Genomic DNA, 24,291 nt, shown 5'->3' with positions numbered 1-24,291 from the left:
TTTCCAGACCAACCCCTTCTAGATGCTCATCGCTATCTCTTCTTCAGAAGTCATGGCCCCCTCGCTCCTGCTCTTCTACCTGCTCTGTTCTTCTCTTTCTAGCAAGTCTCATCTGCCTCCACCCCCAGGCCCTAAGGACATAACAGCCTTGAAGGTCTTCTGGGACACCACCCGTTGCCACCTCCAGCAGCCTTTTGTCTCAGCTTCCAGTTTCTCCTGACAACTTTCCACTGCGCAGTAACACTTTGTCACAACAGCAGCTTTTGTGGCACACCCACATTTTAGCCCAAAAAAATGTAGGCTGAACGTAAGGTCACATGAAATCGCAGCGCCAACGGTATGCAGTCTTTAAAGTTGAATTTCACAGGCACAAGGGAAAAGGAGGTCACCAGCTACATTTGCTGTGCTGATCAGTACAAACAAAAGTTCTTTCTGTAAGATTGTTAGGTCCGGTTTGCCATACAAAGCATGGGACTGTGATTAAATGATAAAGCTGTATAATCTCCATTTCCTCTAGCCTTCTGTCAGCTTAAACAGTTCATGAATCTCTCTCACCTCTGGACTTTGGAATGGAATGAGATACGAAATGCAAACTTCCCCAGATACCACTGTAAAAATCCCTGCTTTCACCCCCAGTGTGACTTCTCCAGTCAAACCCTCCCGTTGCTTCTCCCTCTGACCTTGTTTCAGCACAGCATAGCCTCCACCCCATCTATATTTGTCCTCCTTCCTTTCTCTCTGCACAAGCATTTCATTCTAACAATCCCTTTAAAGTTTCTTTTTTTTTTTTTTTTTTTTTTTTCCTTGCTTATCATCCTTCTTCCCAGCTATGTCATCCCACCTGGACCAATCTCCAAGCTGCCCTAACCCCCCCCCCCCCCCAAAGCCCCCCGCAAATACTACTTTTTTTAACCCCTAAATTGCCACATAGTAAATTATTCTCATAGAGAATTTCCTGCCTGTGATGCTGTTTGTAGAAAAGTGTGTTTAAGTGTGACTGTGATCTACTTATGTTTTAAATGAAAATATGGCAATGTGGAAAAAGTGATGCGGTGTGATATTGAAACTATGGTGAAAAGCCCTGGTTTAATCTCTGTACGTAGGCAGCAGTGTAAGAGTATAGTCTGTTCACAAGATCAGCTATGCTTAGATAGTACCTATAGTTTCATTCTATTTGTGCTGGCAAAATTGTTCAGTCACTAGCATAGCTTATTCCACCACTGCCTCATATGCATACTCTTCCAAATAAAATTTTATTTGTCTTGTAGGTCTTCTAGTGACATTGTAGTTTTGCAAAAATAACTGTCCACAGTAGGAGCATTTGCCAACTATAGCAATCACAAATGACATTGTCTTAGTCCTGTGTCTGTCAGTTATTCAGCAAAAGCTAGTAATAGAGATTGGATCTAAAGACTTGCTTTTTTTTTAAAGTCAAATAATAAATTACCAATAGCCAAGCAAATAACCGAATAAATTCATTTTCTTGGTCATGGAAAAAACAAAACATTCCAGCAAACTTGGCATAACCATTTTTCACCGTTAGTTTAAAACTATACCCCATACAGCTGTGCAGAGTGCTAGATATTAAATCATAATATGACATTGCAGGTACCCAGTGATATGTTGATCCCAGAACAAAACAGTTTTGTGTTTTACAGAATCATTCAAAACCTACATATTGCACGCTACATTATAATGTGATAGATGCTTTTCTTTTGGAAGGCAAATAAGACAAAATGTTGCAAAAAAGCCCTCCGCACTGTTATGGTTTGTGTCAGCCATAACAGTGTTGGAAAACAACATTAGATTATCAAGAGGGGGAAAAAGAGTTCCCACATTGATAGAAAGTGCTATAAATACCTCTTTATTTAAAAATAAATATTGTTTCTAGTGGCTTCCTTTCTCACCTTGGAAAATGCCTCTGCTATTTGATTATCTCTCCGAGAGCTGTCTGATGGGCTTTGGAAGCAAACCTCTTGCAAGTCAACAGTTGAAAAAGTTAATCAAGAATAATGAAATCAAGTTTTAGTTCTGCTTTTGGTGCATTTAGTTTTGGAAAAGCATTTAACCTGATCAAAAATCCTGACTAACCATCTTCAGGGTTGTAACAGGCCAAGCAAGCCATAACTGGAATATTTTAAAATAAGAATTCCATTGGGTTTGCTTTCTATTTAAAGAATGAGTTAAATGAGTTTCAATACTGCAGGCAGGTCCAGCATTGTGACCAAACCTAGAGGAAAAAATAAGATTTCAATTATCTGCAGAACAGAAACTGAAAAAAATGACAACTTGTAGAGTTCAGATCATTTTATTTAACATTCACAATGTTACGGTAACTGAAATTTTTGACATTTAAAAAATTTGAATGTTTCCTTTTAGTTTGTTGGACCAGTATGGTCCAGGATTAAACTGTGCTTCTCCACTGTAGCACATTACTGTATGGACACTGCAATGAGGGAAATTTGTGACCTGCTCTATTTGATGTATTTGATGGAAATCCCTCAACACTACTGCTTTCATAGGTGGAGTTTGACCACAGGAATCAGTTAAAAGTACCTTTTAGCCATCTTCAGGTGGCTAAATCATCTTTTGCAGATGATTTATAAGTCCTCAATCATTAGAAAATAAAGAACATATCTGCTCACTATGTAGTTTTTTTCTTTTATGTTTTATGTGGTTTTTAAAATGATTGCTGCATTAGAGGGCTGATTTTAGTTTTGTATAACATCTTTTATAGTCTAAGTACCCTAAAGCATGTTACAATATGATAGATAAGCAAATATTTCTTTTAGAAAGCAAATATCACTGGTTTTATGTGCTCAGCAGACAAGAGAATTGGAAAACTGATGGAAAACACTGGCTGAAAGTGACAGTATTTCTCACTTGGCTGTAGGCAACCGTCTTAGATTTTTGGTAGACTGTGGAAGGACTTTACATACTGTGTAAATAAGTTTGTTTTGTGACAGCCACAGTAAATGACTGAGGGTAAAAGAAGCTTGGAAATTCTGCTAGCATCTCTTTCCTAATCTGTTAGTATATACATTTTGGACATGTTCATTTTCCAGACATAAGCAAAGCCAGACGTGCAATGCTACAGGTTTATGACCTTAACGTAAATTATATACTACACAGTAAATACTTTAGAAAGAATTAAAATAATGTATCCTGAGGCAATAACATGAAAAACATGAGTATATATTTTTCAAGCTTAATGCAAGGGCAACTGGGTGAAGAAGGCTATTAATACAAGTGGCTATACTATATGCCTAAATGATTCCTTCATGGCTTAAAATATAGACGCTGTAGGCATCTCTGCAAGAAGCACAGAGGCAGCTAAGTGCTACTGAAGCTGTAGTTACATGGCCAGCTTAACTTGGCATATGTCCGAGCTGCTGCCAAAAGAGTAGGTCCCTTCCTTCTACCCTCCCAATGCCCCTGCTCGCCCTGCCACTCATCTCCACCCTCACACTGGCACTAGGGTTCCCATGACCACGTGATGAAGCTGGATCTGATCCTGCTGATATCTAAATTGGCAAAAGAAAAAAGAAGTTAGTTTCCCAGCTGGAGGTTCTGTGATTCACCATAGCTGAGTAAGCACCGAGGGCAGAGAAGAGCAGAATTTCCCCTTTCAATGGCAGCCCATGTGAGCTCCATTAAAGTGGCCGTATAACCCTAAGGACCAAAAGACTTCTCCAAAGTTCTAACAAAATTTGATAGACTTCAATACAAAATAAGCAAAACTGATAGATCCGTGAGTAACCTCTGTTAGATCCCTGCCAGTGCCATCCCACATCTATGGTAGATATGATGCTTCTGTAGCTTGAGCAAAACCAGTTTCAGCCTAAGTGTTTGGGCACTGTTCCAGCAGTGTTTGTTAGTCTTCATCGGATGTGTCAAAAATGTGTCCATTTCCCTGTACCACTATCACTTTGATTCTAAACAGGTGGTAAAATCACTTCAGCTAAAGGGAATTTAATGCTAAAGGCATTCAGTTTAATAATTTACAATAATTTAATGCTAAAGGCATAAAATGCAACATCGGCAATTTTTGCTATAAGCATTACATGACTTGAGCAAAAATACACAGAGGATATCAGTTGCTACACTTCAGTTGCTAATAGGTAAGAAAAAAATTGAAAGTAAAAAAAACCCAACAAAACGTTAAGCTTTAGAGAGGAACAAGAGAGAGTTCCCGTCTCCTTCCAGCTCGGGCATTCCTGTAGAGAAACTGCCTGAGAGAGGGAAAAATCTTGTCAGAGAATGGAAAAGGAAGTACTGGGCCATAAAGGACAGTTTAAAAACCATGCTGAAAGTCCAGTTATGGGGGTTTTTCCTTTACTGTTATTCATGCTGAGCATGTATGAACAGAACCAATAATGCACTACTTTTTTAAGACAAATTTTGGCTCTACAGAAAGCAATGCAAACTTATAAAAATCTTACAATTAGTGATTCTCTTGACTTCTTACATCTGCTCAGTGTATCTAGAACCTGTATACATAAAAGCTACTGTCTTGGAACCAGTCTTAGTGAATATTGGGCAGCATTAAGACTTGTGAATATTGGGCAGCATTAAGATATATATCACATATATATTAAGATATATATCACATATATCACAGACTTGTGAATATTGGGCAGCATTAAGATATCTGGGGTTATTTTGTCTCTGGGAGTAGGCTAATGGGAGTGTTTAAAGTTTAATGCTATATCTAGAAGCTCTGCTCTGTTTTATTTGGCTGTCAGAGCACTATTTGGTAGAGCAAATGCAGACCATTATGCATATAAATGCACTTTTAGTTTAAGGAGAACTGTTAAGAAGCTGTTTAGAAAAGCCTCCCTTTTCTCTAGTGCACACAGCACTTTGCCTTCAAACTATTGAGCCCACAAAGTTTTCCAGCCCATTGAAAAAGCACGCTATTTTTTTTTTTTTATCCTTTCGCAGTCTATGAATTTACTGGATTAAAATCACTACATTAGAAATGTATTTTAGTAGCTATCTTAAGTGACACAAAGACACTGATGAAGACTGCACTCAGATCATGAAGTAAATTTATTCATCCCATGTCAGTGCTTACATGCCCATGTTAGGAAGACCTCAACACAAAATTTAAGTACTTACCTAATTTTAACATAGTTGAAGTTAGACATGTGCTTAAATATCTGGCTAAACCTTGGTCAAGCCCATTACATAGCTAGACATAGACTTTTTAGGTGTCCTTCAACAGGTGACCAGAACTAAAATGGCAGATTTGAAATTTTTGGAAGAGGTAAAAGAGGAGGAAAAGCAGAAGAACTCACTCTGTTGGAATAACCAAATCAAAATTAAGCCTCCATCTTTCTATGTTCAATTCACTCAGTTTTCTTTCTTTTTCATTCGCTTTCATGTCCTTTGTGTGCATGTAGTAGTCTTTCAATCTACACACCTGCAGGAATGACAAACGTTATCTCACCTTCCAAAAAATGCTTGTAGAAGTGTGATTAATGTTACCACTGACACACGGTAATTTTCTGGGTCCATACCAAGTCCTGTCTTTATTCACTTCCCTGCAATGACTTTGTGCTTCCTCTTTTTGGTGAAATATGAAAGCCACTTTACTCTTTTAAACTTCTGTCCTTGCTCTCCTTCACCTACCAGGCTGTAGGGTACTAGTCCTTCAGGGAGGTACAGCACTCAGTTAGTTTTAACTGGAACTATATTTTAGAGTAACCTAATGCATTTAGTTTCCGTCTGCTGCTTGCCAACCTTTCAGAAAAATGGAGTAAGCCTTGTGAATGTAGATTCTGTGTGGGTTTTTTGGGGTTTAATGCATCAGCTCATATCCAGACAGCTGGTGCATAAAAGGGATCAGTTAACCGAAAAGACTCGGAACAGAGCAGGTCAGTTACAGAACAGAAAATATCTTTTAACTTTTTATGTCAAGTACTCACTTAGCATGTCATAATAGCTAATTATTTTCTGTGCTACTTACAGTATCACTATTATTCAGTTGGGATAAAGGGGAGAGCAAGCTGGATAAGAGGGAAGAGGTGTCCAAACCTCAAATGTCTTCAGCTGTTATTAAATATCTGTATTTTTAAAAGTTGTGCTAAAAAGTACCTGGCCATCACTGCTTTCTGATATTCAAAAACAGCTGTGAAGTCCTCAATAGTAGTAAAGAAAGATAACAGGAACCAGGTCTACTATTCTTCTCTGCTAAATAAAAGAAAAAAGTAATTGCAAAAAATACTGTACAACTTAAACACATGAAATCTTTGGTATTAATATACTGTCCATATACACTCAGGACACGCCTGAGCCTTGACCTAAAATGAGGAAGCAGTTGCACCAAGCTGTTGGTGTCATTGATAGGGCTTTAGTTGTCTCAGCCCCACCGATAAATCTGCATAGGTTCTTTCAATGTGCAGAATTCCCAGTCACCTCAAAGTAATTATACTATTTAATTTCATGTTAGGACTGATTTGAGTCAAAGATGTATTATGCCTTTACATGCTACATGTTTTCGTTTACTCAGTCTATGTTAGTACTTACTAGTACAGGAGAGATTGACAGCTTCTTTGTGAAGAACAAGAAGAGGGCATATGAAGATGAAAAGTATAATCAATATTTTGTCTTTCTCTGCTTCTGTGTGTACCATGTAAACACTCACCTGCTCTAATTATGGGGTTTGCCTTTAGACAAAATAGTGGATGATTGAAAAGTGAGCAGAATAGGATGTTACTCAGACTTTTAAAAAAAATCAACACTCTTGACAAAACTAAACTATTTATAGTCATTTCCTCTTGTGCATCTTATGAACACAGCAGAAGACAGTTTGTTGTTCCTTCTTCCTCTCAGATAGGTGTCTGTAATTGACTTCTCCCCGTAAGCAAGCCTCTTTCAGCTTTTCTTCACAGCTTTGAGATAGCTTTACAGATAAAGATCAAAGGCCTTGAACTGATGGTTTGGTGTCACAGATTACCACCTCCAGCTCCAAACTTCTTCCTCTCCCATCATGAAAGGCATTGCAGGGGGTGGGCTGCGATAAGCCCCCAGAGTGGATGAAGGGCAGTAACTGCCTATCCTAGACCAGCGGCAACTGAAGCAGTTTATCTGATTGTACCCCAATTCAGCTATGTCTTTATGCATTATACACACGTAACAGCCATAGAAAACACCAGCTCCAACGCAGACAGCTGATGCCAAGCCTGCATTTCCTTGCAAGAGAATTCCACTGTCGCTGTTCGAGGCAGCATGTGATTTCAGGGTGTGTCCATGTGGAGATCTAAAGCGCCTGAAGGAGGCCTAATGAGAGGATTTAGGTGCTTTCTGTATTTGGGAATTTCCTTTTGCTTTCTACTGAGCAATTAGAAGGGTGGTGGAAGGTGTGGGGAGTTGTTGTATATAATTAATTGGGTTGTTTTAGATGCACAAAACTGGCAAGTAATGTGAAATTACATCTTATGAAAACACTCACCCAGTTCACTGAGATCCATGTTCTTCCAGAAAAACTGTGTCAGGAGCACTGTGTTAATGGAAGCCTATTGTGAGAAAGGTGGTAGTTTTCTTGTTTGTTAATTTAGTTTGAGAAGATAGTCCAAGATAAGAGCTTCAAGCTTTTCAGAATCTCAAGCAGTACTTTTACAAATCCCCTTCTAGGTGAGCAGGTTCCCCCCGTCCCTGCCCCAGCAAGCAGGAGTCTTCTCCTTTGTCCAGAAACAATAACCTTCTTTCTTAATTTGGTCACCTGCACCCCTGTTTATAAAACTCAAGGCTAGTAGCAACACAAAATAAAGACCAGCTGGGGAGAATGTCGTGGAATAATTGTGCTGTGAGAAGCAGTGAAGGAGGGGGATGGGCATGCTGTTCCTTCTTTAGTTTCATGTTTTAATGTGGTGTGGGTTTTTTGGTTGGTTTGTTGGTGTTTTTTTTTTAATAACAGGTAGCTGTAGTAATTTTTAATTTTCTTCTCTTTAATTTTTGATTTTCATCTTCCAATAACTCAGCTTTTATTCTCCAAATTCCATTATACTCTTCCTCGCTTTTTCTTTTTTGTGGTTCTTTTCTGTAAAACTTTGTAGCTGAAGCAGGTGGGGTTTTTGGGGGGTGTGTTTGTTTTAGATCTAAATTTGTACTTACTAAATCCTGTTCTGGCTTTCCAATGCTTAGCATTTGAATTTGCCTGAAAAACAAGAAATAACTGCTTTTTGATTTTATATGATCTGTTATGTTGCCTTTCTCAAGACAAAACTGAGGGCTGCACCAACCTACAGTCTTACTTTAAGTGAATGGAGGTAGTAATGATCTTCAGAAAATGGGACTCTCTAGACACAGAACTACAGGGTGCTCTGCCAGTAAGAAACACATGTACCCGAAAAGGTATAAGAACTGAAACTGGAGTACAAACTGACTGATTTACAGTGTGATGATTTTTTTTAATTGTTATTATTTTGAAACCAGTTCAACTGATGTTAGGAGAAGGAATATGCAGGTCACTTAATATTGAATGTGTCAATATTGTGTAAAAAGCTTCCCTTGCAGACCTTCTGTCTAAATAGATCCTGTTCAAGATTCTGCCCTTTTTTAACTAAAAAAAACTGGTCCCAGAGCGCAGTTAGGGACTTTTCAAGAGGCACAACAGATAATTCAGACAGTCCTGTAAGCACCGGAAATTTAAGGAGGTATAATTCTAGCCCTCCAGATAAACAGAAATAAGTATGCTTGTAATACAGAAATCTTCCTGTGATTCATTTAAAACTGGTTTTTGTTTTGCCACCACTCCCTACTGACGCTGCAGTCAGCCCTGTTTCCAAAAACATTATCAGCACCACTCCCAACTGCAAGCGCACACATCTGTGCTCACAGCCAGATGCACTGAAGCAACTCTGCCCAGTCTTCCCACCCTGGAGACCATGTCATATATTCTCACAGCAGAGGGGTATGCTTGCTATGGGCTGTCCCTCACCACGTGATGGGGGCAGCTGCACAGCTAAAATACTGACAAGTAGAGTGTGTGCTGAAGGTTCAAAGTACTGGATTCGGTGTGCACAAGCTGGTGAACCGTGCTCTTTGTGCACACAGGAGATCCCTCTCTGTTCCCAGGAGCAGGGGGAGGCCGTGGCCACTGAGGAGCCATTCATGCCAATTGCTCTGAGCCATAATATACATATTTACATAATATGTATTTGTAAATATCTTCACAGATTTATAATACCGACAAATACAATTTCTCAAAAATAAGTCTAAATGGTAGGAGAATTCCTTATTACACAGATCTGTCTGAAATTAAGACAGACTCCTCTTTCTCAAGTCTGGGAACTCTGTACCTCATCTGACATCTGAGTTGAAAGCTTATTACACACTTTATTCTTCTTCAAGTTATTTATATTTTTCTCTTTTTTTTTTTAAATTATTTTAACTTTGGAAAGCTTTTGTGGGATAGCTTGTATGCAAAGGAGCCAAAAGCTTCCAGCTGATGTTTGAGAGTGGGGATGTGTCACAGGCGAGGCCCACCCACCGCCCTTCACTTGACATACATTCCTCATATGCTGAGCTGTGACCAGATCAAAGACAGGGTGATCTTGTTTCATTTTGTTTTATCTCAAGGCAGCTCTGCCAGTCCTTGAAGCACAGCTAGGTATTCTGTGACACAGCAAAACTTTCTTTCGGGTATATTGTAGTTGCAATGGTAAATCCTTCTGCCTTCCTTTATGTATCACAGCTAGTGAGCCCTTTGTCAATACATCTGATAATCCTGATTTGCTGGAGGTCGAAACTGGTAAGATATGCAAAGTAGCAACACAGGGCTAAAAAGTGTTTCATTTGGGGATTCACTGAATGGTCTTTTTTTGTTATTCTCTCCCAACATGTAGAATTTCTAATGTATTTGTTAGAAACTTAACACTTTTTAGAAGCACCTAGAGCCAAGACTTCCAAACTTCTCACCTGCAGAAGTCTGAAAATCTGTTCTGTGTGCAGTGAGTTCCTGATCAGAGCCCCATCCAGTCTATACCTGTCACAATTAAACTGGATCTCAAAATAGCTATCTATTGCTGAGAAGTGTTTTAGACTGCACCTTTATCTGCAAGCCTGTTTTTACACAAAAAGCTCTCAACCAAGTTGAATGAAGAGTTGGTGCTTGTAGTTAAGAAACAACTGTTAAGTTTGACCTCGTAATTATTTCTAATTAACTGCAATGCAAGGTAAAACTAGCATTACTTATTATTTTAATTTACAGTATTAGCTGATTGAGGTCCTTGAATGTTTCTAGTATATGTTCATCCCAAGAGAACAACTAGAGAAGAAACATTAATTGGTAACGAGGTCCTGACTCAGATGTGTTGTGAAGACAGTTGTAGTTATGTACCTGAAGCAAGGGCTGTCTGCATTGGGCCACAGGAGCCTCCATTTCCTAGATACTCTCAGGGCTGCTGCTCTGATAAATTCCTCCCACAATGAAGCTCTTTACTTGGAGTATTGTCTTAAGCAAAGAAAAGTATTTGAGAGCCAGACAAGAAGTATTTGAGAGCTAGTCAGATATGCAGATCCAGGCAAAACGTTAAGTGTATAAATGCCCTTCTGAGCTTCACTTTCCTCATCGCTCTGGAACGGCCTTTGGGCTTGGGTTTGAGACCCCTAAGATTTGGAGAATCCTCTTGTTATAGGCTTTGCTAGCTGCCTCTCATCTTTTCTACTGTCTCTCTCAAATCACAAGTCAGATAGACAGCTCTTTGTAAAACTTGTCAGTTGTAGCCCATTATATTGGCTGGCATCTCAAGAAATCTTAGCCTCTAGCTAACTGGGCAGACTGTTTTTTTGCAGCTTGTTCAACCTCATGGGTCAAAGGGGATTCCACCTGAACTGGAGGTCATCCATGCTCAATGACTTCCTACATTCACCACTGTACAGTGCACTGGGTATCTGCTTGCTCTCACAGGCTTGGTACAAGTTAAGTTGTCCGGAGGCAACAAGCTAATTATTCTAGCAGCTCCTACAAGAGCTACGTAACTTTAAAAAATAAAAACAAAGTACGCAAATACAAATTAGATACTCCCTAATTTATCACAATTTGTAATTAGAAAATGAAATGGCTCCAGAAAAAGAATGAGGGATAAAAGAGGCAGAGATTTTTAGGAAATTTGACTATGCAAAAATAGGAATGTTTTGATTTCAGTCTATCTGCATGCACACAGATGCGATTATCTCTACGTTAAATGCATCTTTTTTTTTTTTTTTAAATTAAAAAAATGCTCTTTTAAATTAAAACGCTCTTTTAAACTATAGCCTTATTCAGTGCACATGGAACACCCATGATAGTCTAATCAATTCACCTAAATATGATCAAATGAAAAGCAAACTGTTCTGGCTACTTGCAGTTATAAATTTTGGGATGGGTTTTATTGGGGGGGGGGGGGGGGTGGTTAGAGACCAAAGTGACAATTAAAATAACATCAATTGTGAAAAATGAAACACCTTTTTTCAAAATAAAGCCATAATTTTACCACTGGAAAGATATATGAATGTCAGAGATGAGCAATAAGCAGTATTCAGATATAAATCTACAGTTAGATTTTTTGTTTGTTTGTTTGTTTGTGTCCTGTCTTTAACAAACAATAAATACTGGAAGAAAAACAACTGATGCTTACATGCATTTCTAATTAAAGACTGGCAAGCCATTCTGAAAAGGACAAAAACACTTGCAAACAACCATTCTCCCCAAGCTAGAACTAAACCATTTAAATCTCCTCTCATTCTTTTCATTCCTCATTACTTTTCATTTATAGACACTGGCAGGTGCCAGCTGGGGCACAAGACAGAAACAGTAAACTGCAGAAGATGGCTATTTGTGATGTTTCAAGCATAACCAGAAGCTGAATCTATTAGGGAAAAAAAAAAAAAAAAAAAAAAAGACCCCACAGAAAAGCAGAAGTTCTTCTGTGATCTTCACCTCAGATTTGCAGATTTAATGTATGTGGTTAGTTTAGATAATAATCCAAGCTGTTCTCATAGATGTAGTGCATTGTTGCAGGAAATCTCGAAACATTTTGCTGTGCAGCTGTTTCTCACATCTATAAGTAATTTTTTTTATATCAGCAGGTAACACTATATCCTTTTGCTGTAAATTAATAGTATGAGTTTTGAGCTAAAGTTAAAGATGTGCTTGTGAATTATTTGTCAGTTATTCTCATGATTCTTTTTTTGCTGAGTTGAGAACCTAAAAAGAACAGGTTGAATTGGGTTTTTTTTTGTTTTTTGGTTTGTTTGGTTGTTTTTTTTTTAAGTAAAACTGGGCGAAGATTTAGGCTCTAGGGATATTCTTTAAGTATCAGACCCATGACCTCTAGCCTGTCAGAGCAGGATACTCCATGTTGTTGTATTACAGGGCTGCTGAAAATGTGGAATATCCTTCAATTCCAGCCAACATAACAAAAGGAGCAGACTGTTCTGTTAATAAACATTGTTAAGACTAAAATTAAACTTTATTATTTATTTCAATACTCCAAAACCTGACAAGCACTCAGTTATTTAACTGTCTTTAAGAAAGTCACATAAAGTGGGATTAATTGCCACTAAATACCACAATTGCCCTAAAGTCAGCAGCAGAGGTAGGAAGGTCCCTCTCAGCATAAGCCTAATACTCTGCCACTACCTGATGCCTTGAGTGGCTACATGTCGCTCAGCCTGAACCACGGACTGCAGACAAATAATCACATAATGTTAGTGCAGTTATTTCCTGATTTGGTTTAGCTAATTCTCATCTAATTCCAATTTCCTTTGAAAAAGTTATTTTAATTTTTAAGAGGCAGCTGTAATTACTAATGATGAAGCTGGAAGATTCTTTTTAGCAAAGCTCTATATGTTACTGAACGTTCTGCATAATAAGGTTTAAAGTTTAATGGAAAAAGCTTGTAAGAAGGGAAAGAATACTTTGTACTTGGTTTTGTTAGCAAAGCATCCAAGAGTCTTTTGGTAGCCTGATCCGGCATCAGAGGTGAGGTAGGCAAGACTAACATGTGGAATGACGTAGACAACTTATAATGAAGAATGGGAGGCAAAATTTTTTTAAGCCCCTTTTGAAAAAAATCATTGCTTTTTGGTAGTGATAAAATCTTCAGCTCAGGTCTAATAAAAGATACTTAGTTTAGGTGAACAGGAAGAACATACACTGTGTGAAGAAACTAAAAATATATATGCATTCTACAGAAGTTTCTAGTATGACCAGACTTCTAACAGGTTTTACCGATATTGATTTGATTTTAGTGCTGTCGTTTTTTAAATGAGAAGGGAGGTGGGATTCTAAATGATACTTGCTGAGTGGAAAATGAGATACTTAACTTAAATTGCCTTGATTACAAGTAAAATTTTAATGACGTCAGTGCAGCTGATGAACAAAACCAATCTTTGATTCCAGATACCACTCCATGTAACTGGAGTCCTGAGATCACGAGTTATTACAGCTCAGAGTCACAGATACTCTAATCGTTTCTTAGATGGCCTGGGCTGGGGAATGTATCATTTTTCCTCCTCCTGTTTTAACTGCAAACACTATGGGAATGAGGTAAACTGTCCACTGATAAAATGACTTGTGTAACATCAGAAATCGGAGGGCATTCCCATTATAGCTGTGAAGTGTTGTAAAGTCAGTTCTGAACAAAATGTTAACAATGAAATATCCTAAACTATTAATTTAGGCAATTATGTTCTTTCCTGATGCACTTACTCCTAAATCGATTGTTTAAACTGCACTTAATTGTATTAAGGAGAAGGATAACACAAATCATGCCAAAGAGCTCTGTTAAAAAGGGAAGGAAACTTCATACACAAATGATTTAGCAACTAAACTACTTATTGAACATATATTAACTATTTTTGATGTATGAAATATTACTGGAAATGCATTTCCTGTATTTTTCTTAATTTATATAAATGAGGGTTCAAACACATGGTAATTTTAATGCTGGCTTTGTTTAATGTTTTACAGGAAGCTTCAAAAGATGGTGCATGACATCAAGAAAAATGAAAGTGGGATAATAAACAAGTTCAAAAAGTAAGTTTGAAATGCCGATCCCAGTTATATCAATTTAGGGAAGTTCAGATTGCTAGCACAGTGTATAGTACTTTAGTAACGGGACCGTGTTATTCTAGAGGGATGTACTTCAGTATATGTAAAGAGCTTCAGTTCAGACTGCAACATGCAGACTTGTCATCAGCATTAAGGGTATCACAAAGTAGTTGCAGAACTGGCCTCCAACAGGAGGTTATGTTTGTAGCCCTGAAAAACAGTATTTGGGTGAAATGTATTTTTCTTACATATTCTTTGGGAATGATCATCGCTTGTTGTTTGGGTGTGTGCCTTTCTCCTCAGGCCACTGTTTAGGCTACCTGCTGCAATTAAGTTTTAATTTGAGCTCCACCTTGAACCAACTGGTCAGTTGTCATAGTTAGAATTCCCATAAAAATGCTAAGTCCTCCTGTGTTTCAGTCCCATAAAACAAACCCCAGCATTACCTAACATCCTTATTCCAGTAAGAAGTGCTAAACAGCATGCATATTGATGTTGTGCATATCAGTATCATAAAATATTCATGTGTATTTATGCACAGAAAGAAATTCCAGTAATTCTGCATCCTTGTCAAATAATACACCATTCACTGTTTCCAGTCAAACATCTATTTAAATCAATTAGCTATTTAGCACACTTTTTCTTTATGCAATAGCTCATTTGCATTGAACTTCCATTTGGATGCGATTTTTCTCATTTAGATGTCTTTCTTTACATGGGTCATTGACAACAAAAGTACTAAGCACTTCTAAAAGTTAATTAGTACACAGTATCTGCAGTGTTTCCAGGACAACCATATTAAGTTCTAGAAATACAGCTCTCATACATAAAAGGCACATATAAACATTGCTTAAAATTGTTCTTAAAGAGTGACCATGATGGTTCAGTTCAAGGAAAAGAAAAAGTATGGTTTTAACAAGAGCCAATTCTAGGTATATGCAAAGTGGTCAGTAGGCTGGTGGGAGAAGCAGAAGGGCTCTGCGTGGTTTGGTTATGCGAGAGCTCCGGAAAGCCGGGCTGGCTACAGCTACTGCCCCTGCTGCCAGCCGAGGCAGGGCTGGTGTTTGTGGGGCAGCTGCTATCCCTGGCAGAGGATGGGGATAAATACACTTCTAGGAGCAGCAGCAACCACCTGGCTCACCTGTTCCCCAGGCAGGAGGAGTAACCTTCGGGTGCAAGCCCTCCTTCGTGGTGTCTTTATCACAGCTGCGTTTCTGTCCACAAACCTTGAGCAGGCTCTGATGGTAACATCTGATATATCAGATAGATTCTTGAGATCGCTTTTTTTCTTTTACTCATCCTCTTTCACTCTAGCACTGCTGCAATTCACAGTAAATCACAGTCACGTGATATATGTACTTCTTATTTCAGCACATGCATAAAAGCAAATTTTCCCTTAAAATGACCTTATTTCAACTACTTGGATCTTTAGTTTAATCTAAACTTGTTTTTGTTTTTAACACAGTGTGTATGTAAATAGACCACTGTGTTCAGAGATCTGTCTGCAAAAAAACTCATAGTTTCGCCTGGGACCTGCTCACAGGGAAGAGCTTCTAGGCTGTAAAGGCTTTTGGTGGGTTTTTGGAGGGGAAAGGAGTGAGAGGGATTGTTTTTGGTGTTTGGTTTTTTGTTTGTTTGTTTTCTTGGTTGCTTTGTAATAAAGGTTGCCTTCCTACTTCACAGTAGTAGTTTAAGTGTAGTTAACGTTAATGATGTTGCAGTGGGTCCAGTTCAAATGCCTTGGAGTGGAAAGCAGATAGTAGAAACAATAGAAGCATCTCAAATTTATAATTTGAGGCAACAAATTGTCTCCCGTAGTTGCCTGGACATGAATTCTGCTGTTAATCAGTATTGTTCTGACTGTGTCCCCTTCCCCGAGAGTAAGAGAGGGAAGGACAGACAAGGGAAAAATAACAAGAAGTAAATGTAGCTGAAGCTGGGAAGGTCAGAGGTGCCATCATTAAATGTCAGATACAAGATTGCTGCTGTAACGCTGCAATTCTTTGATTCTCTCAAGATTAAAAAAAAAATCCACAAAAAAGAGCAGGCTCATAAAAACTCTCTTAATGTAATACTTCAGCACAAAGCTCACATTTCGCCTCCCCCAGCTATAAGAATACAAATTGAGATGTAAAAAAAATACATATAATAATCTTTCTGATACTTCTATGGTTCATCTGAGTCATATTAATCTATTCTGCAATTATGAAGATCAGAAACTTATTACTTTTTTAAAAATTGAAGAAAAAAATTTCACATTTGCACATGACTTCAGAACTCAAATCTTGAACCCAACACGTAGAGACTTGCAATAAAAGCATGAGTTGACAACACTGATAAGGATATGTACAAGAGATGCCAAGCTTTGCAGAATTAGAACTGGCTGTATTCCTCTGAATGTGCCCTTTGGGGGCTTTTTGTTTGATTTAGTGGGTGCTTTTTCTAAAAAATGTGGTTATCCAGTTGATCACTACTTCTGCTTCAGTTATAGGATTATTTTATTAAATATCAAGGATCTAAACATGACTGAAGCAGGAAAAATGGTATAAAAAGTTGGCTTTATGTAGCACAGATTTGGAATTCATCTATATGCTGGAAAAAACATTGTTTTGGCTCAAATTCAAACCTATTATAAGTAGAAATAGTCTTAGAGAAGTCAAATAGTGTACTTGTTTATCCCAAGCCTAAAGTTGTCACACGTGTACTGTAAGCTTCTGCTACTGAAATTGAGAGAACGATCAAATACTTATGAAATACATTTGACTTATTACCAGTATTTGTTAAGACACCTCTAAAATCTGGATTGACTCTTGGTTATGCAGAAAAGTAAGAGAACTTCTTGCATCACTTGTCTTGCTCTTCAACCTTGTTCATCTGCGGAGTGCAGGTGGGGACGGGTATGCCTACCATCCATGTGTGTCTTAAAGGTCTGTGGAAAGCAGTCTGAGCAGTGGTGATAACGGGAAAGGAAACTACAGATTGTTTCTTCGTTGCTTAAAAGTTCCTGTTGTTTATTCCCCATCCTGACTCAAAATTTTCAGACAGTATAAATATTGCCCACTGCAACCTACCATTCACCTGCTTGCCCTTAAACACACGCAAAACTGTTTACCATACTGAAGTCCCAGCTGCTGTGCAGATCATGATGTCAAAGAGGATTATGTACTCACTCAGGTGTAGAAGCAATAGGTATAGCCAAAGTTGTATAAACAATGAGAGCTGGGGGCATTTTTTCATATTCACATCCTTAGTAATACAGAACAGGGAAGTAAGAGAGAAATCATAGGTTCCACTCTGCAGGATGGTAGCCTACGCTTGCAACATACTGTAAAGACACATCATTCATCTGTAAATCATAAGCTTTAAGCCTCTAGGCTTTGTTCAGTGGAATCCTAGCTCCATTGAAGTCGATGTTAAAAGTCACACTGCATATACGGCAAAGTCAGGATTTCACCCTAAATTTGTGGTACGTGCTGACCTACTGTGTTGAATAAGAAACTAGAAGTTCAGGTTACTCACCTTGTTGCAATATCACACTCTATTAAATCTTCCTTTGCAAAGCCATCAGAAATCATGTAGTTATTCGTCTAACTGCACACAATCCAAATATGTGCATTTCTTGAAGTCACATTTGCCATGTGACCTGAAAAATGGAAAGAAAATGCATCTTCATCTCATCTGCTTTACCCAGCTTTTTAGTTGGTTAAGTTTTTACTTCAGATTTGTCTGGTCCATTCTCCTATACCATTTATAACTCGGGCGGTAACTTCAGGCAGAAAAATGGAGTCGTGTCACTAAATGTCTCTTCAACCTGCATAGCTGCAACTAGAAGACATCCACAATAAAACCCTTGGCAAAGGGAAAAGTGGTTTTTTATGGACTAAACAATGAGAGAAAAGTATTAAAATCAAACTTTACCACACTTAGAGAAACCAGGGAAAAGTATAATACTTAATTTTAACTGTGTTCTGAAAAAACATGAATTTCAACATGTAGCTGAATAGAACACCTTGAGTGCCAGGATTTTTATTAATATAACAATATTTCATCAAAGTAAAGATTAATAAATCGCAACTGTATGTCATTTCACTGCCACAGCACATTGTAAAGAAAATGTGCAAAAGAGGAGTAATAACACTTTAAAAAAAAAAAGTTTCAGATTAATTTTTTGTACAATTGCCAAATAATTCCAAAGCTCTAACAAGGTATTCCACTAGGACATGAGAATACAGCTCAGGTAAAGTTCATCTGTCGGCTGGATTGCACTTGTTTGGAACTCTGAAAATGTTTTTGGCAGAGTTCAATTAATTTGTCTTTTAATCACAAGTCTGAAGATCTAGTGCACTTAGGACTAATACATGCTATAAATATTCAACTCAGTAAAGATGTCAGTATAATTTTTGTAAAACCTATTAAGTTAAAATAGTTTCTAAGAAGGGAGTGGACTTTGTACAGAATTAACAACAGACTCTTGAAAACAAAGAGTTTTTAGGCACATCTTAAATGCTGGGAAAGTGAGCAGAAACACCAGTGAGGAAACGCATTTGTAGGAGAATTAAGTGTGACACGTAAGGGGCTACTACTACATACTACATACTTTTTTGGGTGTAGCCTGTAAAAACAAGTGTTGCTAGAGCAGACCTCTGCTGCAGTTTACTTAAAAATTCTCCGTTTAATGCAGGAAAACACAAAAATGTGCTATGAACTCGAAGCACGTGATTAATATTTACAATTCCTACAGGACTCCTTACGTGAGAAAAGTTAACCACACGCCTAAATGCTTTGTTGGATCAACCTCAGCATGCTATAGAGGGGAAATCTCAGAATACATTGTTTTGTAAAATGAAATAATTTATTCTCTTAAAAGTTATTGTGAATTTCTGAACATCGCATTCTGTTCTTGTGTGAGCAGCATCTAGACCCCATTATGTTAAATGTCTCAAATGTTGCCTGGTTATTTGTTGAAGCTAAAATGTATATAATAAGATGTGTTATGTTGCTTTTAAAACCTGTAAACATACTCTCAAAAATGTACTTGGATTTTTATTGAGTCCTTTAGAACTGAAATTTCTCAGGGACATTTCAAAATCTCCAGAAAATTACTTGTTTTCTATTAAACTTTAGAAAAATACTAATCCCATTAAAGTAAATGGAAACTTGAATTATTTAATTGTGTTCTGTCACAGCTAACACAGAGATGCTTCATCACCTGTAACTTAAGTCTAAAGCAGAGTAGCACTAGAACATTTTACTTGGAAATTGCATTTGCTATAATTTTATATAACTCTGTTAAAAGATATGTTAGGAAATCATTCTGTCTTCCAGTGAAATATGGATGTTCAGTTGGATGGCATTTGATTCTTTCAGTCCCTTCTCATTAACTTCAGGGGGACAGGATGGAGTCAATTGTCACTCTGCAAGCATCTATGTGGATAATTACGTCAGAATCTGAAATAGCTAGGTAACCACGCCTTGGCATAAGGCTTATGTCTTTTGAGCTTGCATTGTGGTTTGCACATTGGGTAAAGTTCTGGCTTTTGCAAAGCGAAGCTCCAATTGACTTCAGACGAGCCTGGATTTCAGTTCTGGCACTCAGTAAATCATACCAGTACAGTGAGAATTTTTTTTTAAGTGGATTTGAATTTTAGAATTAATAACATATTTGAAGAGATTCTAGCAAATATAGATGTGGCCGTGAACTGTTTCAGCTCTGTGACAGAAACATTATTTCTTTTCTTCTATTGATATTCAGGTTCCAAAATGAACAAGTGGCCTTAATTTGCAAAACTGGGAAAGATACTTGGGATCGGTATGCTATTTCAGAGCTGCACAATGGCATGATAGGCTGCTTAGACACAGACCTCTGTTCTGTGCTTCGTATGCTTTCGTTATAACATATTTACATTTTCTGTCGGGGCCACTGCCAGGATTTACAGGGCCTGGGACAAAGTGTTGAAGTCTTCTGCTTAGCAGTTTGGAAATTTATAATGTGGCTTAAGCCACGTACTTTACACTGTGACCCAGACAGCCTCTTACTATTGCCTCAGTTCCACTATTTTCCAAGTCTCCACTATCTCTGAACAACTCACAACAGACATGTTGCAATGTTCATTAATAGATTTTGGTCTACCCTCCCTAAGACCTAAGATCTGCCCTGGCAGTGGCCCTAGGTTTTTCTTTCTAACATGCCTGTGCTAACCTGGACAGGAGACAACAGCAGGGCTGTTGAGAATGCTTTTTAATTTACTGTTTGTACATTAAGTTATATTATGCTGCAGGAAGTTAAAGACTCGGAGGAGGCAGCTGTCCTTCATTAGTGTTGTTAGTAATGAACAAAGCAGGTAAACACTTAAAAAATAATGTGCCTAGATTGTTTTTTGATTGGGTTTTTTTGTTTTGGTTTTTTTTTTGAGCTTTAGCAATGCCCGCACCATTTATTCATTGATTCATGCATGTGCATTTTTTTTGGTGACTATCTGAACAACAAAATTCCATGAATTCAACTCAAAAGTAGCCAAAGCATTTCTCAAAACAGACGGGAAAAGTTTGTAAATTGATGTGTTAGTGCCAGCACACCACTACCTTGAGTTACATTGTTACCTGAACAATGACACCTAAGCAGCATGCTCAGGACCTAAATACTGAGTGTCAAATTCTTGTGGTAAAGCAAAATTTGTAGACATCGTTATTGGTCAAAGATCAGAAGAAAACACTTTAAATTCTTTGTGGACTTTTTTTTGTAATCAATTTGCTTATTTTTGCAAATGAATTTGTTAGGACCTGATTGAAGAATGAGTGAAGCCATCAATTCAGTGGACAAAGGCTCAGGCCCATGGTGAGGTCCCATCAGTGGTACAGGGAAGCTGCCAGACAATGTTCAAAAGTCACTTGGAAGAGTCATTTTAATGTAAATTGTGTTAATGTTTTATATGGCTACAAGAAGCAAAGGTGTTTTTTCTATTCAGATCCATCAATCTGGCCTCTGGTGTCACACATGCACCATTCATTTTGACTTTAAACCCAAATTCTTCTCTTTTTTTTACAAGGTAATGAAATAATTGATGTATCAACTGACTGTAATTCAGTGTCTTCTCTGGACAGCTGCAACTTAGCAAACAGGAGTATACATTATATATATATAAGTATGAGCAGGAGTACACATATATATGTGTATACACATACATATTACATAGATGTATACCCGTTTGCTAAATATATATATATACACATGCACATACATATACATATATATATATGTATAGCCACAAAGATTCTTTCAGTATTTCTACAAATTATGTTTTTATTCACTTGGTATTACAAATGCAATTATAACAGTATTTACCAAAAAAGCGGCACACCACCATAAAATAATAGTAAGTGGAAACAGAATCTGGCCCTGAGAGACCTGGTATACATTTAAACTTTAATCAGAAAATAAAGTGCATGCAAAATGACAATTATAAAAACACGACTGGAGAGTGCTGCACCACTTTCTTATGCCATAGTATTAGCAAAGTCTCTGTGAGCCTGAACAGATTTTCATCTTCAGATAGATGTGCATTTATCTCTGACCCCTATGCTGTCTGTTTCTGCATTGGAAAGGAAGAGGAGGGTGAGTGGGCAAGGAAGCTGTTCTTTCAAAATATGTTCTTAGCAAAAAAAAAAAAAAAAAAACCTCAGATTAGATTCTAATTTCTTATCTGTTTCTAGCTTTTCAAAGCATTCTCCTGCAGCTATTTGCTAAGCATCTGTGATGGTAATCTGTATTTCTTCAGTTGCAGGTATCTTTTGTTATCAGCTGTTTTATGTCTCTGGCTAATGCTCCCTTCTAGTGAATGTTACTTATTAGATCACAAATGTAGTAATTATTGTTTACAGGCTAAAAAAAAAACCTCCACCAAGTCTACCGCAAAGGGATTATGCTTCAGGTAAGGCTGTATTAATGTAAATTTTAACTGCATGTCTGTGTGTATTTGATACCTATATGCCTAACAGTATTTCAGCTATGCTTTTCTTCATAATTTGTTTTCAGTGAGAGAACAATATACCATTATCAACAACTCTGAAGGTAGTTCACACGTCTGAAATGAGAGGCAAGCAACACATGGCAAGGTGTCCCAGTAGCAAGTAGCTACTCTTTCAAAATCAGTATTTACCAGGGTTCTGCATGTGGGCTGCTCTAAAAATGGAGGAGAATTCGCATCCCATCCTCTCTGCCAGAAATGTGAAAGTAAATAGGGAAAAAATTGAACAAAATGGATTATCACAGATTCAGAATCTTAATAGTATTAACGTGACAATGATGACATCATGAATTATCTTAGAGGTAGAACTATATTTGCTTATCATACAGCACTGCCCACAAACTAGTTCATGCCTTTTTTTACAAGTTAACAGCTATCTTGTTGAGGAAACAGCGATATGAAAACTGAAGCAAAGAGGACGGAGTTTGGAAGTTATCAGATAATTGTTCCATGTTTAACGTAAATACTTGTAATTAGTGTGCTGTCTTGGAGCTTTAACCGAGAAACAAGAAAGTGCAAGGCCCAGAGGTCAGCAATAGATCCGTTATATAGAAATTGTTACTCCTACTTAAAAATTAAATGCATTAGCAGGACACTCTGGGAAAGTGCATGCTCAGCTGTTCAGACCATGTGCAGTTTGCCATTTTCTAATGCTTTTCCAACAGCTCTGAAACAATTTATCGAACAGAAGCAAGCAGGCATTTAATTTACTATTCAGTTCAAACCAGATGTGTTGCTCTGAACTGTTTAGGAAATTTTGATCACTCTTTTTTAACTGAATGTAATATTTTTTTTTTTCAGTCTATGCTTATGATAAACATTTATGTTCACTATTTCATCTCCTTAAGTAACTCTAATGTTTGGTTTAGAACATGCAGACAATGAAGAGGACCAATGGTCAGATGACTTTGTAAGTACATATTTTGGGGTAGTAGGAGGTTACTGTAGCAACAAGTTCAGCACAAGTGATAATAATAGAAGTTTATTTTTAAATCATGTATTTGTGGTTGAACTTAATACTACTGAAATGTTATCTTATTTGTTACATCAGCATTATTTACAAGTAGCCACTGATTTTTTTAGCTCTCAATTTTTTTACATTTAACTTAGAAGTACACTCAGAAGCACTGTCAATGGTAGCCATGGATGCTAAGCTTTTTGGACAAGTAAGTGCATGGCATCAGTTTGAGGGACTCCTCAAACTGAACAGTGATTTCAGAAACCAGTAAGACCTTCTATCTGGGGGAGGGAGGGTGGGAGGGGTGAGGAGGGGAACGCCACTTCTTCCTAAAAATGAAAAATTTCTGATAAGATTTTAGAGAACATTAGAATGAAGCAAGTCACAGTCATCAGCCATGTAAAGTAATTGCCATAGTGTACAATCATCAGCCTGAAGTGACTAGTTTTCTTCTGGAGTTAGCTCCTGAGTACCCTTTTAATAGGAAATGGAGGGGAAGTGACAGGACACATCAGGAGTCACAGGAACTAGGAACTGTCCTGTGAAGGGAAACAAGCTGTTGGTCCGTAATTTGAAGACTGAACTCTTGGTGTGAAAAGACTCCTTGGAGATAGCAAGGAGACAGGGAGCAGGAAGCTCCTGGGAGGAGCAGAAGGGGAGGCAGGCGGGCGTGCCTGTTTGTGTAGAGAGGGAGCACTAGAAGGGAGTGTAATGTCCTTTCAAGGATGCATTCTTATAATTTAGTTAATTGTACTCCTGCAAGGATGTCGGTGTCATACACTGCTATGAAGCCATAAGTATGTTATGAGATGAGAAATGGGAAGTTCTGTCTTTGTAGGACAGTGATTATGAAAATCCGGATGACCACTCTGACTCTGAGATGTATGTGGTCCCTAGTGAAGAGAATCCTGACGACAGCTATGAGCCACCTCCAAGTGAGCAGGAGAAAAAGAAGATTCCTTCCGCATTCCCTATTTCTAGGGGTGAATATGCAGGTAGTTATGGACTAGTTGGCTATGTCAGCTTGATAATTGCTTATTTATCAGTATCAAAAGAAAAATGGCCTCAAATGGACTAACCTGTGCTTTCCTCAAGAGTTTGCTTTTAATTCTGACAATCAGGTCTTCAGCTTTCAGGGGTATGATTTGTTATTACAGCATGAAACAGGTTAGGATTGCTGCTAGCAATGTTTAGAATTTTAATATAATGTGTCCTAGAGACTTTGATAGGCATCTACTAACTACAAAATTCAGGCAAGGGTATGGGAG

At 37.8% G+C, this 24,291-nt stretch overlaps 1 protein-coding gene across 5 annotated transcripts in view; it reads left to right on the top strand.

The window, feature by feature from the left end:
• BLNK (B cell linker) overlaps nt 1-24,291 on the top strand; it is a 117,430-nt gene that overhangs the window by 71,573 nt on the left and 21,566 nt on the right. For 3 of the 5 annotated variants that reach the window (XM_087767432.1, XM_009465328.2, XM_087767435.1), the window contains 5 exons: nt 13,961-14,026; nt 19,794-19,850; nt 21,920-21,969; nt 22,935-22,975; nt 23,862-24,018. In XM_087767432.1, the coding sequence (XP_087623558.1) occupies nt 13,961-14,026; nt 19,794-19,850; nt 21,920-21,969; nt 22,935-22,975; nt 23,862-24,018 (371 nt within the window). The remainder of the gene's footprint in view (nt 1-13,960; nt 14,027-19,793; nt 19,851-21,919; nt 21,970-22,934; nt 22,976-23,861; nt 24,019-24,291) is intronic. The other 2 variants (XM_087767434.1, XM_087767436.1) reach the window with 1 other exon arrangement.

Source organism: Nipponia nippon, unplaced genomic scaffold (assembly GCF_047370975.1).
Source record: "Nipponia nippon isolate SJK-2023a ecotype South Korea unplaced genomic scaffold, ASM4737097v1 scaffold_3, whole genome shotgun sequence".
NCBI classification, from domain to species: domain Eukaryota; kingdom Metazoa; phylum Chordata; class Aves; order Pelecaniformes; family Threskiornithidae; genus Nipponia; species Nipponia nippon.
The sequence above is the reverse complement of the archived record's forward strand: the minus strand, read 5'-3'. Positions and strand labels throughout refer to the sequence as shown.